The sequence below is a fragment of the Pezoporus wallicus genome, unplaced genomic scaffold (genome assembly GCF_028554395.1).
Source record: "Pezoporus wallicus isolate ANWC-B61680 ecotype Strahan unplaced genomic scaffold, APGP_CSIRO_Pwel_v1 contig_8717, whole genome shotgun sequence".
In the NCBI taxonomy this organism is placed as follows: domain Eukaryota; kingdom Metazoa; phylum Chordata; class Aves; order Psittaciformes; family Psittacidae; genus Pezoporus; species Pezoporus wallicus.
Genome location: NW_026640825.1, coordinates 125,655 through 142,283, shown reverse-complemented (window position 1 = coordinate 142,283; position 16,629 = coordinate 125,655). Strand labels below are relative to the sequence as shown.

At 56.6% G+C, this 16,629-nt stretch overlaps 1 protein-coding gene across 4 annotated transcripts in view; it reads left to right on the top strand.

Moving 5' to 3' along the window:
• PEBP4 (phosphatidylethanolamine binding protein 4) overlaps window positions 1-16,629 on the top strand; it is a 71,088-nt gene that overhangs the window by 1,155 nt on the left and 53,304 nt on the right. For 2 of the 4 annotated variants that reach the window (XM_057420851.1, XM_057420852.1), the window contains exons 2-4: window positions 5,430-5,505; window positions 6,282-6,412; window positions 7,150-7,282. In XM_057420851.1, the coding sequence (XP_057276834.1) occupies window positions 5,430-5,505; window positions 6,282-6,412; window positions 7,150-7,282 (340 nt within the window). Of the gene's footprint in view, window positions 1-5,093; window positions 5,117-5,256; window positions 5,283-5,429; window positions 5,506-6,281; window positions 6,413-7,149; window positions 7,283-16,629 lie in introns of those variants that run through there. The other 2 variants (XM_057420850.1, XM_057420853.1) reach the window with 2 other exon arrangements.

Below are 16,629 nucleotides of genomic sequence, written 5' to 3'. Positions count from 1 at the left end.
GTCACCTTGGGGTCCCCTGCACAGCCAGGGGGCTGGGAGTGGGTGTCTGGGGAGGGGGGAGCTGGAGAAGCCTTTTGGAAGCGGGACCCGAGCTCAGGAGTTCCCCCAATCCTGGGTACCTGTGGGGAGCACCCTCACCCCTTTCCAACCCCAAACAGGCTTTGAAGGGAGCAGGGCCCCCCCCCGCATGGGGCTGTGATGGGGCTCGGGCTGGGGCTCAGCTGAGCCCATTAAACCCATGCAACCCCCGTGGCAGAGCAGTTAACCCCGTTTAAGGAAGGGTTAAGCCAGTTCAGTGTGGCTTGGTGGTGTATTGGTGCAGAGGTTAATCTGGTGTAAGTACATTGGGGATTTGGACTAATTGAACCCGTCTGTCTCCCTGCTTTGTCTGTGATTTACCAGGGTCCATCCAGCCTGTGCTCCCCTCAGAGAGGGAGAAAACAGGCTGTGGACTGAAGGGAAGAGCCACATGCAGGCTGAATCCACACGGTGCTATTTATAGCCAGCCCAGATTCCCTGCGGATCCCTGGCTCCAGCTGGCACGGGGTGGGCAGCAGAGCCCTGCCAGCCCATTGGGAACTGATGGTGCAACTGGTGGGGCCGGGTTTAGCCAAGCCTGAGTCAGAGCAGAGGATGCTGCTTCCTCATCCCCAGCTCCTCATTAACCTCCTGCCCTAGGGCTTTCCCAGGAGCAGTGCCCAGCCTGGCCCGTGCCGTTGGCACGGATGGGGAATGGGTATTTCCTTATTGCTGGCATCCCCAAAGGGCTGTAATCACAACTGGAGCACCCATGGGGCTGGGAGACGCCTTCTTGCCAGGGTGCAATGGTGGGAGAAGGGTGGCAAGGGAGGTGAAGATACCTGGGGGACCCTTCCATAACCTGGTCCCTGTGCCCATCAGCATCCCTGGGGTCAGGTTGAGCAGAGGGCACACCTGAGGCTTTCTCAGCGCTATATGGACCCCCATGGTGCTGTTGTGTGTCAGTGTCTGCAGCCATGCTGGGTTCCTTCTCCCGCCTCTGGGAGCGGGGATGGAGGGTCCTTAATGCTGGAGCTCCAGCACAAGAGGTGCCTCTGGGCAAGGGTGTGAATACAAGGATGCTGATGGCATCAGGCAGGGCCTGGTGAGCAGCGCAGCGCCGCTGGGAGCTGCTGGCTCTGAAGGCAGGAGGCTCTGCACAGCTCTGCCTTGTGACTGCTTAATATAGGCCAAGTGAAAACACTCTGCCCAAAATAGAAGCCCTTCTCCAGGAAGAGCTGCAGCTCCGGCAGGAGCAGTCACAAGGTGCTTGCTGGTGGCAGGGTGGGCTCTGCTATGGTTACTTGTGCCACGGGCTGGATGCCTGCACCAAGGTCACCAGCCTGGGCTCTGCAGCCACGCAGTGGCACCCCCAAGCCCCCCACATGTGCCGTTTGCTGCTGGGGTTCATGGGGTGCGGATGTGATGCAGATGTGGTCACCCCATCCCTGCTCCATATGATGCTATGGGTGAAGGTGCTGCTGCCTTGCACTCAGGGCGCTGTTGTGTGCTGCAGGGGCTGAGACACGTTCCTGCTTGTGGTGCTGCTGGAGCTGAGGTTTGGGATGGAGCCAGGCCGGGAGGAGAAGGGGGGGGCTCCCTGTGTGATGCTGCCAGGCTTGGGGGGCTGCTCCCAGCCATGCGGTTATTGCCTGGGAAACAGGGAATGTTCCTCCTCTCCTGGGTGCTCCGGTGATGCCCATGAGGGAGAGGGGCTGGTGCTTGGCTCCGGGGGCTCGCAGCAGCCCTGGCTCTACTCTGATACCCAGCGTGTGCTGCGCTGCATCTTCTGTTGGGATGAGAGTGCAGGAGCCTGCAGGCGCTGCAGCTTCAAAGGGTGAAAGCATCGTGCATCCCCTCCCTGATCCCATAGCGATTCCTGCCCGGAGGATGCTGCAGGTCTGAACCCCCCTGTGGGGCTCTGAGCCTTCCCCTTTGGTCACTCAGGACCTTTTCTAGCTCTCCCCTGAGCAGGTTTGGATTCGGCTTATTCCGGTTGCAAGCGGAGGGCAGGTTGGTTTCTGCCCATGCCTTCAGCTCCTGATCCTTAGGGGCACATGGACCCGTCCAGGGGAACCCGGAGCAGATTCAAGCCGAAATAAAGCCGTCGCATTCCCTAAATCCACTCAACTCTTCCCCGAAGCGGCCCCACAAAGCCCTCGGCCTGGGGGCTGGCAGGGGCAAGGTGAGGATGACCTTGGGCACTCGCTGGGAGTGGGGCCGAGGGGGAAGCGGGAGGACCGGCTCTGACGAGGTGAGAGCAGGGCTGGAGGTGCCGCCGGTTGTGAATGGGGAGAGCGGATGCGGTTTTGTTTCCTTTGCCGAGCGAGTGCCACGGGAAAAGGCAGCTGGGAATGGGCTCCCTTCAGGAGAAAAGATCCAGGGAATTCCCCTGGCCAGGGCTCTGCCCAGTGCTTTGCTTGCCGGTGGGGATCCGTGCCAACAAACGCCTCTTGGCTGTCGTTCAGGCCCTAGGAATTGGTTTCTGTGGGGAAACTGAGGCAGGAGGAGCCCAAATCCCAGGAAATGCTGGACTTTGAAGGAAGAGCTGAGCTCTTTCTGCAGCAGCTGGGTTGGACTTGGGGGGGGGGATGAGGACATTTAGTGCCCAGCAACGCCTTTGCTAATGCACAGCAACAATAAATAGCTTAAGGGGGGGGGGCTTCAAGAAACCTGGAGAGGGGCTTTGGGCAAGGGCCTGTAGGGACAGGCCAAGGGGAGTGGCTTGAACCTGCCAGAGGGGAGATGAGATGAGCTCTTAGCAGAAGCCCTCTCCCATCCTGTGAGCCTGTGAAACCTTTGCTTTCAGGAGCATCAGAGCAAAGCCACGGCCTTGGCCCCATGTGAGAAGGGGGCAGCTCCCAAGGGGCTGGAGTGGTTCGCTGTGATTCACCCCAGGGCTGCAGCAGGGGATGCCCGGTTCCAGCCTGGGGGGACAGCCCAGGGCAAGGCTGCCCCTGAGGGGACTGGGGCCCAGCACCGTCTCCTTGCTCTGTCCCTGCAGGCAGTTAATGGCTGGGGATTGCTGAGGTCACTCCATGGGATGGGATGGGATAAACTTGGATTGCATCAAATAAACCAGGTTTTTATGGGGCAGGGATGCTGTGCCGGGTGAAGTTGGAAAAAGCCCTGAAGTGGGTTGGAAATGGCACTGGTTAATCTTTAACAGCCACAGGAAGTCTGTGGCTTGGGTGGGAAATTCCAGAGCTCCAACTGTGTGCTTTTGGCTCCTGGTGGGACAAAAAGCTGCTGTCTCGTGAGCATTTATGGGGAATTCCTGACCTGGAAACCTTTGGTTTGTGTTAAAACCCGGCATTAAGTAAAAGCAGCAGAGCTGGGGGCTCTGCACGTGTGAAAGCTTTGAGAGCCTGTCCCATTGAGCTGATGTTCCTTGAAATGCTTTGGGTTCTGGTTGAGCTGTGCCCTGATGCTCTCAGTCACCCCTGGGTAAGGTTCTGGGGCCTTGGCAGCAGCCTGTGAGGCGATGGAGGGCGCTCGGATGCAGGAGCGGGTTACAGCACTATTCCCAGTAGTGGAGGTGTGAAGCATCCTGGTAAGCGGAGGCAGGATCTCGTTGAGCGCAGGGTGGAAGTCCTGGATGAACACAGCTTCCCCCAGCACCGCGCCGGAGGCTTCCCAGCAGCTGGAAAGACGAGATTCCTGCGGTCCCGCACTCTTAGTCAGGAGAGGTGCCATGCAAACGCACTGGGGAGGAGGCTGGCTCCTGTTCTGCACCCACCTTGACACTGCTCTCGGTGTGTTCTGCCATGGGAGCATCCCGCTCCGGAGGGGAAGCGGCTCAGTGTGGGCTCTCAGTGCGTGGTTTATTGGCTCTCCCTGGCTCTGAGGGCTCCAAGCACGGGCAGGAGGATGGGCTGGTGGGAGCTGCCCGTCTCCTGCATGGGCTTGTGAGGCTTGGAGCAGGGGTGCAGGCAGGGCTGTGTCTGCTGCAGAGCCAGCAGGGTCCGCAGTCTAAATCAAAGTCTGATGGCTTCATGCCCCTGGGGACCCATCTGGCTCTGCAGGAGCTGTGCTCCGGGTGCATCACTTTGCCATGGATTTTATACCCTGGTGATGAAGTGTTCAAAGCCAGGTTGGACACAGGCTGGGAGCAAGCTGTTCTTGTGGAAGGTGTCCCTGCCTGTGGCAGGGGTTGGAGCTGGGTGAGCTTTAAGGTCCCTTCAACCCAGCCCATTCCATGGCGTGGGTTTGCTGCTGAGGCTTCCTGCTGCCTTTTCAACAGGCTCCTGAGCAGGGGAAATTAAATCTTTGTCACTGCTCTGCAAACAGCGCTCAGAGAAAGGCTGAGTTCATCTTAGCAAGGATGCTGCAAGCGGCTGTTGCTCCCGTGGGTTTTCCTTCCAGAGCATCCCCCGGGGATCCTTCTGTGCCTTGTCTGTCAGCAAACCCTTTGTGCTGATCCCGTTTGGGGATCCTCTAGGGAGCTCTCCGGATTGGAATGGTTGATATTCCCTCTGTGTGAAGGGCTTCTCTCCGCTTCTGTGCGGAGTTCACCCCGTCTGTGGCTTTTGCTGCTGTTTGGGTGACCTCTGCCCCGTGGTCACCCATGTTAACCGCTGCAGGAGCCAAGGGGATGCTCACAGTGATGCTGCTTGCCCAGAGAAGCTATGGCTGCCCCATCCCTGACAGTGTTCAAGGCCGGGTTGGACACAGGGGTTTGGAATCCTGCTCTTCCCAAAGCCACCTTCCCATGCCAGGGTCTCTTGGTAGCTCTCATCATTAACACTGGGTGTCCTTGCCTGTGTGGCTGTGCTGGGGTATCACCCCCTTGGCCTGATGGAGGATGTAGGCCCCGTTTTGATGCTCCTGACTCATGCCAGCCAGCGCTCCTGGCTGCGATGGGAGCAGCGTTACTCACGTGAGCCTGCCTGCATGCTCAGGGCTCTAATTATGGGCTTTGCCCATGCTGTAGCGTGGGAACCGGAGCCATTAGCCCCTAAACCCTCCGGATCATTCCCAATACATTAATGTTTCTAATTGCTGAAGCCTCATGCCTTTTTCCTCTCTGTAATGACAGTGGTGCTGGCACTCGCTCGTGCTCGCTCTGCGTGCTGGCACTTCATTATATAATGATACAGTAAGTGCTGTAATACCCATTCCCAACTGGCAGTGGGCTTCTCTGCCTATGCCTCACCCAGAACCGATGAGGCAATGGGGAGGACAGGCCAGTGCTACTAAATACTTGGGCAGCATCCTGTATAATGAGCTGGGAAGCTGCTGGTGCAGAGGGGGATGTGGGCCAGGTGGGGACCTGAATCTGGTGGATGGGTCGGGGACCAATCCCTGCGGGATGAAGGCACCGTCGCCTGTTTCCGTGCTCCTTTAGGGACGAGCTGCCCCTTCCCCAGGCTGTGTTTTCATTTCCAGTCCATTCTTCCCCCTCCTTCCAGGGAAACCATCTCCACGGCAACCTCAGAACTCCAGGCTCTGCCTCAGAGCTGCTCTCCCATCCCCAGGACCTGGCTGGTAAGTCAAGGGCCTTGGCTGCTGCTCCGGGCTCCTGGGGCCCTCAGGATGCTGCAAGGGGAGGTGAGGGCTGGCGCTGAGCTGGGCAGGGAGGGGGGTGTCTGCACCCCGTGTCCCAGCTCCCCTCATCCTCGAGGCTTGGTTTGTGCTTTGTCATCGTTGCCCTGGTGCAGGAGAGGCTGTGGCTGGGTTCAATTGGACCCTGGTGCTGTCCCCATGCAGATGCTGTGCTGGGGGTCAGGGATGCTGGTCAGTGCCTGGTTGTGCATCCATTGGAAGTGGCCTTGGTTAGACCATGGCCAACCCTGATGCCAAGTTTTCATCTTTCCCATCTCCTCCGAGTCCCAGGAAGAGCAGCAGGGAGCAGGGGCTCTGTTCCCTCTTAGTGTTGCTTGGGCTTGGAGTGCAGCATCGCAGTGGTGGCAGTGGTGGCTGTAGCTGCTCTGCTGCTGTCCTGTCTGCGCATCCCTGGTGCCATCCTTGTAGGCAGGCAGAAGTGGCTCTTCTGAGATGGGGGGGGTCTTGCTGCAAGCCTGCCGGTGGTCCCATGTTTCCTGCATGGAGCAGCAGCAGGGAGCACGGTTTATCTGTGACGTTGTTGGGGTGACTGATGTGGAACTGGGGTGAGGTGGGAATGATGTGTAAGGATGGGTGTGCTCGGCCTGGAGCTGGCTTCTGATGGGGCTGAGCTGCATCATGGTGATGGGGATGCTGTGGCTGCTTGGGGGGAGCACTGGGTCACAGCCCTGACCCTCGCTGTCCCTTGGTCCCCACAGGGCAGGATGAGGCCGCTGGGTGCTCTGTTTCTGGCTGCTCTCCTGACTGGTGCTGCAGCCCCATGGCCTGATGAACCTTCCAGGACCTGCTTCTTCCAGATGCTCAGCGGCGGGGACAGCTTGTTCTGCAGGTGAGGGGCTCCCCATTGCCTCCAGCCATGCACTGCCCCACGCGTCCCATCGCCTTCTGGGACAGTTAATTCCACCATCCCCTTTGCCAGGGCTATAAGTACCCATTGCTTTCTTCCTTGGGTTTTCCATGGGGAGCTCCAGAGGGAGGAGGCTGCTCCTTGGGGAAGGGAAGTTCTGGAGCGGTTCATCCTGCACACCTCAGGTTGTGCCACGGGGATGCTGATGTCGTGTTGGTGGCCTTGAGGCTCACTGCACACACGTTGTGGTACCCAACAGCTTGTCCTGGTGGCCCCTTCCTCCGTTAGGTGATGTGGAGGGGAAAGTGCTTCAGGTTGGAGCTGGAGGCACCTGCCCTGCTGCTGCACTGTCAGTACCCAGAGCAGAGCAGGCTCATCCCTGCTCCCACGTCACGAGGAGACTCGGTTCAAGCTGCTTGTCTGCAGCCAAGGGGGTGAGGGTGGCTTTGTTCTCCTCCTCCCCATCTTCAAGCCTTAAATTCACCCCATAGGCCATGATTCTTTTAAAGCCTGTGGAGAACGTGGCCCCTCTCGGGTGTGCGCAGGAGGGTGCTTATCCTGGTGCACAAGGTGCCACGCTTGGTGGCAGCAAGCTGGATCCTGCATCCCCTGCCCAGCATTGGAACCAGAGCTCAAGCCTGGCTGGGAAGTGGTGCTGATTCCCATCCACTGCACGGAGTCTCCTCATCCATCCTGCGTCCTCTCCTTTGTCTCTCCAGAGGGGATTTGGAAGTCATTTACCCGGAGCTGGGCGACGTGAGCTGCTCGTACATCCCCAAGTGCCACCAGTACCGGGAGCGGATCAGCAGGGAATGGGGCAGCCCCCGTGTCCGGTACCCGCAGGCTGACAAGGTGAGTCCCGCGCTGCTCCGAGCTTTGCTGTTAACTCGAGGTGTATCCGGGTCACAGGGGAGGAATCCATTGGGAAAGCATTGCTTACGCATGTGTGCGCTTGGACTTTGAGCTCTGGGCAGGCAGGGAAGCTCAGTGCCTTTGCTTCGGGTGCTGGGGATGGCCTGGGAGGTGTTTGCGCAGTGCCGTGCATTGCTTGGTAGCCTTGTCCCGTGGGCAAAGTGCCATCAGCCGCAGGAGCTGGTTATTGGGTGACTTTCTAAGCTGCTTTCCTGTGCTTCAGGGGTTTGGTTTGAGGTTGAGCTGCGGGTAAACTGAAACTCCACACGCTCCCGCTGGTAGGGGCCATGTAGGGACAGGCCAAGGGGAATGGCTTTTACCTGCCAGAGGGGAGACTGAGATGAGCTCTGAGGCAGAAGCTCTTCCCTGTGAGGGTGCTGAGGCGCTGGCACAGGGTGCCCAGAGAAGCTGTGGCTGCCCCATCCCTGGCAGTGCTCAAGGCCAGGTTGGACACAGGGGCTTGGAGCAAGCTGCTCCAGTGGAAGGGGTCCCTGCCCGTGGCAGGGGTTGGAGCTGGAGGAGCTCTGAGGTCCCTCCCAACCCCCCCCGTTCCATGAGAACGTTTTCGTCTCATTTGGTGCCGTTTCCGTCGCGTTTTAAACTTCCCCTGAACTTCTTAAAGCAAACCCGAGCTTGATCCTGCCCCCCCCCCTCCGGCCCCCGAAGCTGCTGTTGCCGCTCGCCGCCACCGGGTGGCAGCATTGAACTTCCCGAGCTCCAGCGCGGGGCGCTCCCGGTGGACCGGGGCTGTCCTGGGCAGGGGAGGAGGAGGAGGATGAGGATGGATGCGGTTCCGTGCAGGTCTGTGCTAGGGGTTGGGATCGCAGCATCCCGCTGTGCCCATCAGAGGATGTGGTGGCATCAGCCTTGTCCCCAAACCCTGCCGCGATCCTTGCCAGCAGCCCATTGCGGCTTCCCCAGCGCTGACTCCAACCCCGCTAAGGGGGAGGCTCTGTTGGTACCTTAAAGTGGCAAGAATCAGTTTTCCTGGCTGCTTCGTTGCCGTCTGGGAAGTCTCTTCCCCCTGTTGATCACATGGGTTGAAGTAAAACTCTTGCCTTAAAGATGTCCGATTCCTCCAAAGGGTTAACCCACCCGCACTGGATGCTGTTCATGGATTCATCCCTCACGCGCGTGTGGCTTTCCAGGAGTTGGAGGCTTCCCGGGGATGCAGGCACTTGCTGCTTGTTGTTGTCCTGGAAAGCAGGGAGAAGGGCAGGGCCTGGGCTGTGGTGATGCTGATGGATGTTGCTCTGCCCAGCAAATGATGCTGTGGGGAGGACTTAGGGGCTAAGCAGGCCCAGACCCTGGGACGTGTTGGGGGGGATAAAGGCTTTGGATCTGTGAACCTGAAAACAAAGCAGGTGAGCTTTGGCTTTGGAGCTGTCTGTGTGCACCATGCTTGGGATGGGATGACCGCTGTGGCACTGGGATGGGCAGGTCCTTGGGAGGACTGGATAGCTTTGAATTGGTTGCAGAGAACTGGGTCTGAATTCCTCAGGTTTTTCTCTATGGGAATGGATGGATTCTCTCCCAAACCTGTCAGGATGCTTTGGGATCATCTTTTTCCCTGCTAAAAATCCCCCTGAAGTGAGTGGGAAGGAGAGCTGCCACATCCTGTGCCAGGGCTGAGGCGTGCACAGGCGATGGGGTTGCTTTTTCTGGTTTATGATGGGATTTCTAAGGTCAGGAAACTGGATTTGTCTTTCCGTAATTCCCAAGTGAGAACGGGAAACCTGTGCTAAAGTTATCTCCATCCCTAAGTGATGCTTCCCAGCACAGCGGGGTGCTATCGCCCTGCTGAGGCTCAGTGATCCCATGGATGGAGGGGTGAGAAATGGGCTGGGCAAAAGGCTGGCGATGCTTTTCCCATCGGAATCGGCGGCAGAGGAGCTGGGGTTTGAGGATGCAAACTCGTGTGGGAAGTGTCTGCTTCCCGTGGAACACCGCGTCTCCTGCGGAAAAACAACCACCAACCCCAGCCAAATGCGGAGTGTTTGTGTGTTAGCTCCGGAAATCCTCCTCCGAGCGGGGGGAATGGGACATTCCCCATCCTCATTCCGTGCTCCTGGGGGCCACGCTTCACCCTGCTCGTACCCAAGGTCTCTGCTCGCAGCCTTGATGCTCCTTGGTGGAGGCAACGTCAATGGGCTTGTGGGTGAAGGATGGCCAAGTGGGGTGGTAGCTTGTGAAGCTGAGCTTTGAGAGGCACCTACCACCGCTGAGGAAACCAATGCCTCATCTCCTGTGCATTCATAGGGGGTTTAATACATTAATATTGAATATCATGGTTGCCCTGTTCAGACACTTGGCCATTGCACCCAGCTTGATTGAACATCACTTTGCCTCCCCTAAAGACCCCTTATTTGGTGTGATGGAAGCTGCGGTTACATCTGGTTGCTCAGCATCCTCAGGCAGAGGGATAAGATGGCTCAGGTACCCTGGAAATCCTTTAGGTTCAGAGGCACAAACCTTCCCTGGGCATGGGGAAGTGCCTTTGCCTCTGCCTTGAGCTGGAGCAGAGCGGCCGCTTGGTCTGTCCTGCTGGTGGGGATGTGCGATGCAGCTTGGTGATGCTGAGGATGCTCGGTCCTTGCTAAAGACCCCTCTGAGCATCGGGTAACACCGAGGGCGTCCCATGCAACCTCTGGGTAGCACCACAATGATGCGACGGGGGCAAAACACCAAACGCAGCCATTAAAGCACGTTGGCATCTTCCTGACCACCCCAAGCCCTTTCCCAGGCCAAGGAGGAAGTGGGAACAGAGGCCCACATCAGTGGGGGACCGGCGTCCTCCTGGTCCTGCCTCAATATTGCTTTGCTCAACCAAAAATAAATTGGAAAAGAAAATTGGACATTGCATCAATTTGGGGCGAGTTTATAAATCCTGCAGCTAAGCAATCCCCGTGGAAGATGATAGATCACGGCCCCTGCCATGATGTATAGTCACATTACCCGGGACGGCGCGTTACATGATGCTGTTTTATTACCGTGGTTGGTGGCAGACAGCAAAACGGATTACACCGGGGATCAAATCGATGGGAACTTTATTTGCTGGCCCTTTAAAAACACATTTCTGCCCTTTATAGAAACATACGGGAGATGCGATGGAGAGGAGTTGTCTGCTTGTTAAAAAGCAATTTACCTGCCGCCACGCGCTCGAGCGTGGTCAGGGCGCTACCTTTTACCTGCTCCTCCAGCCCTGCCTTTATCACGGGGTTTGACAACTTCCTCAGAGGCTCCTCGGGGCTGGGAGGGAGGGACAGGGCTCGTCCTCTGGACCGGGGGCAGGTGTCTTGGGAATCCAGTGCTTTTCGCAAGGCTACAACCCCAAACTGGAACCTAAATGGTATTTGTGAGACCCCTCTCCTGTGCCAACCAGGCTGACATTGGAGCATCTGTGAGCTCGAGCTGCTTCCTGCAGCTGTACGGACCCTCCTGTCTGCTCTGTGAAGAATTGTGCGTGTTTTCTTAGTGTCCTAAACCTGCCCATAGCAGAATGGGCTGGAAAAGCCCCCAGCCCTGCAAACTGTGGGATGATGCCCTCATGGGTTGTATCAGGCTTATCACAGCAGCAGCTCTATGTCCTCTTTGCGCCTAAACCTGTAACCAGCACCCCGGGGGTGCTGCTCTGGGCCTGGAGGGCCATGGCAATGCCCTGCTATGGCACTGGGGATCCCAGCCCTGCCTCTCCAGGAGTCCACAGCAAATTCCATTGCTGCTCATGTCCCAGCCTTTGCTCCTCTGTGAACGCTTGGTGGCTGCGTTGGGGACAGTCCTGATTTATAAGGGTTTGTGCTCTAGGATCTGGGGCCCATTATTCGGGAAATGACTTGGATGAGGGAGCCCATTAGCCTCACACAAAGGGAGGAGAAGGTCTGCTTCATCTCCTAATTGGGATGTGCTCTACTTGTGTCAGGCAGTGCTTTGCAGCCGGCTGCAAGAGGGGCTTTGGAGCAGCGCTCAGGTTAAAGTCTGCTCTCATTAGGGATGGCTTCAAGCAGGAGATTCCTGACAGTCTGTGTATCCTTGTTGGCTCCTGGATCCGTCTGGGGTTGAGGAGCCACCAGCTTGTTTTCCTCTCAGCCCTGTCTGGGCTACTTAGAAACAATGGTCCAGCATTCCTTCCCCATGCTGTCAGCCAGATATTATGGGGATTAGCCCAAGCCCCTGGTGATGAACCCCTCCCTGTTGCCCTGCTGGAGCTGATGCTGGTTTGGGTTCCCATGTCTCTGTTCCATAGCAGCAGCCCGGACTTCAGCGGCTCCCTGGCGCCTGGGCTCAGCCTGGCCTTGAGCAGAGGGGCTGGTGTGAGGCCTCTGAGCTACCAAAAATGCCTCTTTGAGGGCTTAAGTTGTGGGGTGGTGAAGCAAAGCAGTGTGTGCGCTGCAGGCTCAGCCCTGTCCTCTGCTGACCCGCTCCCAGGCAGGACGAGAGTGCCTCTGCTCTGGTGCGGGTCTGAGCTGGATTGGGATGGGATCCCCCTTGTGCACCTCAGAGCCAAGCGCTGCTTTGCTTTCCGTGCCTTTTGGGGTGCGGGAGAGCATCCTTGGGGCTGGGAAGTGTGGGGTGTTACTCCAGGAGGGACAGCTGGTGCCGCGCACCATGAGAGCCCCTTTCCTTGAGCAGCCCTGGCAGATCTGTCGCTTCACATCTGCTTCATTACCTACATGTTTGCTGGACATTTAACCACCCTGGACAAACGAGGCTCCCCTTCAGGCAGAAGGATGGGCTTGGGAGCTGCCAAGAACCTCCAGGTCATCAAGCCTGCTCTCCTTACTGCTTATGTATTGGCATCCACCCGGGTGTGGGACAGACACTTGTGCCTGTTTCAGCAGGGAGCTGTTTGAAGCAGCTGATGGTTTTACTTTGATCCCTGTACACACTATACAGTAATCAAAGTTTAAGCTGCTTTGGATGAAATAATTGCTTAACAATCATATAAGACAAAGTGATTCAACAAATGACAATTAGGACTTGTGATATACAGAACAGATGCATTCAGTGTACCATATTATAATGTGCTAATACAAGATTGACAGCACAATAATAGGAGAGAACAGCCACTCAGCCTATAATTCCAAACCAAATGTGAGGCTGTCCACAGAGCTCAAATCCTAACAGGCTGTAAAATTAGAGGTAAGAAGGCACAAGTTTCACAAAGGCTCATTAGCAGGTTGGCTGTGAATTTCCAAGGGGGGGATATTTCCTGCTGGAGAATTACTTGTAGGCTGCGATGCGAGGAGGAGGTGGGGGGGAACTGCGCTCTCCACATGTTGGGAAGTGAAGTAACCTGCATCTGCCAGGTCTCCAACAGGCTGTGGCTGGTGCTGTTCCGTTAATAGCTGGGTTTGGAAGCAGAGAACACTCGGAGTGCTGCGGCAGCATCCCCATCCCGGGGTGCCAGGGGACGGGACGCATCAGATAGCGTTACTGTACAGCACGGATACGTGAACCAGACAGTGGTGTTAAGGACCAAATGAAATTAAGACTGATATGAGCACAGAGCTCTAACGGGCGCTCCCCATGGGAATTGGGCACTTCCCAAGCCCTAAATGATACTGATAGGTGACAGGGCCACCCTTTAGCCCTGTCCGTGGCAATTAAGGCAGCTGGCTTGTGCTTGCTCTTCTCTTTGGGTAAATCAAGAGCCGGGGACGTGTGCAGGAGCGGAGGCTGTCAATCTGCTGCCCTGCGTGAGCGGGGAGCGCGCTGGCACGTGGGGCGGCAGGAGCAGGGCTTCATCCTGCCTGCCCCCTGCCACGGGCTGGCTGCAGCAGGGGATGCGCGGCTCGCTGCTTGTGGAGCTGCTTTGGAGCCAGAAGAGATCAAAGGAGCTAATGTTTTCAGCTTTGGTGACAAACCAGGCTTCAGCTCGTCTTGTGCTTTACACACACGGCACGCTTTATCCCACTAACATGTAATTTTATCATATTTTATTATTAAATAAACATGCCAGGGAAATATACTTCTTGTGCGTGGGGGAGGATGAAAAGGTTTGGTAATTAAAACTTCTATCCATCATCGTTGAACTCCACGAGATAATTGTGTTGCTGCTGCAGATGTAGACTTGGTATTGAATCACCCGCTTTCTGTGCTCACATCGGAGCCGCCGCTCGTGGCTGTGTGGAGTTGGGATGTGCCGTGGGATCCCGGTGGGAATGGCCTGGGAGCGTGTGGTTGTGCACTGGCCAAGAAGAGGAATTTGGCTTCTTGTGTTGGTGATGCTGGTTTATCAGATGAGCAAGTCCCTGCCATCACAGGGCACCTTTAGAACCCCTTTGGTTTGAGCCTGGCAATCAGTGGTAGTGATTCAGGTGGCTCTATCATGAAGAAATAGGGATTTTAAGGAATCCTTTTAATTGCAAAGCAAACTGCATTGCAGAAAGAGGAAGCTGTTGAAAAAGAACCTAAATCTGTTTTTCTGCACCCTAATTTTGGGACGCTCCATGTGCCATTGTGGGCGTTGGGCACTTAAGAGCTTTAGCTGGGGTGACACTAGAGAAAAGGCTCTAAAGCTCCTCTCTTCCCTCATTTGAGCTTCCCATTTCATTGTTGAGGAGACCCTTAGGAAGTGCTGCCCCCACAAACCCACATGCCAAAGCCCATCTGGGCTTTCAAAGTCAGGTTCCACACTGTGGTCGATGGCAGATCAATGAGCCCCGAGGGGAGGTGTCACACTTACTGCATCTCCTGCCGTCCCCAGGACCTGCCTTGGCCCTTTCAAAAGGCATTAGCTATGGTTTGGGTGTGCAGGAGGGTTTATAGCAGGAGGCAGCTCCCCTGGGTGCTCCTGGCACTTGTGCATTGAAAATGGATCTGTGGGGTCTGAAAGCAGGTTTGAATTTGGGGTGAGCTGGGTACAGCTTCCCCTGCATCCTCCCTGGCTTCTCTGTGTGCTTCTGATGCTGGTTCCATAGTGGGTTGGTACCCAGAAGGGAAAACATCCCTCTTGCCTCCCTGCTGTTGCTGCACTTTGTGAACCCACTTGGACAAGGATGCTGCAATTCCATCATATTCCTGATCCACAGCTCCAGCCTCAGACCTTGTTGGGACTCGAAAGGCTCCAGGATGGGACCTGGCAGTAGGTTGGGTGCATTAGGGGGTCTCTGCTCCATCACCCCTTGCTCTCTGCAGAGGGGCCTGAGTGCAGCCGGGCTCTTGTGGTTCCCACTGGGATGTGATGAGCTGCTGAGGATGTGGATTTAAAACCCGGGAAGTGGTGGGCACTGCTGGCTTTGGTGCGGGAGGGCAAGGAGAGCCAGGAGGGAAGCGTTGTATGGGGATTTACCCATAAAGCACCCGCTGACCCTGCTGGAGCCCTCCCAGGGGAACATCCGAGCATCTCCTGTCCCTTCTCTAGGAGGGCTTGAGCCAGTTCTGAGCTCAGTTTTGGCAGCAGAGGTTATTGCTGCCCTTCCCATCAAGGTGCAGCCCTCACTGGGTCCCTTTCCAGCAGGGAAAGCCGCTCTGTCCTGCTCTCCCACTCCGCCTGTGCTTCCCGAGCATCACCTCCTGCTCAGGGCGGCATCCCAAGGCGCTCAGCGTCACCGCCGGGCTCAGAGCATCCATAGAAGTCATTCCCGGGAGCCTTCCCTCCCCTGCAGCCTCTTCCCCGGTGCCTCCCCGCCAGCACAGGAGCCTTTTCCATGGATGAGTAATTCTTCCTAATTTGGGGGCTCCTTCCTGCGCGGTAACAACCCCGAGCTCTCCTGCCTCTTCCCAGCTGCCAATCTGCGGCAGAAATGTCCCCCCTTTTCCCGGCGGAGGGGAGGAGATGAGGAATCTCTGTTATACAAGCCGGGGCCGGGGCGACTATTTTGGATCCCTCCTTCCTGCCTCCAAATTGCAGCTTCGAATGTGACAAGTTACAAAACACTTGAGTCATTTCTCTCTCGCTGCCTTTTTTCTCATCACATCCCCCCCCCATCGCCACCACCACAAGGGTTTGGGTTGTTTTATAGGGAAAAAGGATAATCTCTCTGTTCCCCCCCTCCCCAAGCCCGGGTGGCTGCGTGCAGCCCCCACGCAGGGTAACTCTGCTCGCTGTTTATGTAAGCTGCTCATGTTCTGCTGAGCTGCAGCGAGAGCTGTTGTCAATTCAGAGGAAAACCCACGTCTGCCCACGTAGGATCTCCCGAGCAGGGTTGTGTAACGGGGAATCAGGCAGCCCCTCGGTGCTGGGGGGGGCTGGAAGAGCCTTTTTGGGGGATATCTTGGATATCCGGAGGTAAAAGAGTGGGCAAAGTCCGCGGTGCTGGGAAAATCCATCTGCTGTGATGGGCTGCGGGGAGAGGAGGCGGCGCGGGGCGTGCCGCTGCCTCTCTGCAGGGGATGGGGATGCTCCAGAGGTCGGCACTCGCACCCACAGCCTCGGCATCAGGCAACTTCCAGCATCTCCTTTCCATGGGGTCTTGGGGGGAAAGGGACTTTGCTGGCAGATAAGACTCAGTGCTGGACTTGAGGAGGGGATGTGCAGTGCCTCCATCCTTCGTGGAGCGGGTGGCCTGACCCTGCGGCTCCCGGGGGGGTGATCAAAGCCTCTCTTTGCCACTGTCGCCAGTGGGTTTGCACCATCAGCCTTAGTATCTGAGGCAGGGGGTTATATCCATCACTCCAAGAAGGCTCCGCATCCCCCTGCATTATCATCTCAATGCTGCTTTCTATACATATGGAAGAAGAAGAATTAAAGCTGGTGCCTTGCTTTGCTCCCAGCCCCTGAGAACCACACTTTCCCTTATCAGATTGGTGTTCTTTACGTCTTTACCCATATTTATTCATGCAGAACAGAGTCCCCGTGCCACGGGGCTGCCGGGTGCACTGCTATACATAAGAATGCGCCTTCATTTCCATCCCCACTACTTCCCCACAATGGAACGAGTGGGTTATTTTTGTTCCTCCTGTATCTGTGTTTGATTCCAAGGTGGAGGAAGGAGAGGAGTTAAAAAACCACCCTCTAAATTCACCTTTTCTGCTCCTATCAAACCCCCCCCCCCTCCTGAATCTTTCTAAGCCGCAGAAACGAGGCACAGCATTGAGCTGCTCCGGAGGGGGGAGACGGGCCCGGGGATGAGGGGGAGGAATGCGTTTTGGGGCAAGGAGTAAGTTTATAACTATTTTTCTCTTAACCGGCGCAGTTAGCTGCGCTGCGAGCCATTCATCTTCTGCTTTAATAACTCATTCGCCTCGCGCGGAGATGGGGTGTTATAGTCCTGGATATTGCTTTTCTTGGCATCGAGCATCAAAGCAGAATCCACGTTTTTCTCATCAAATACATTTTCATTGTA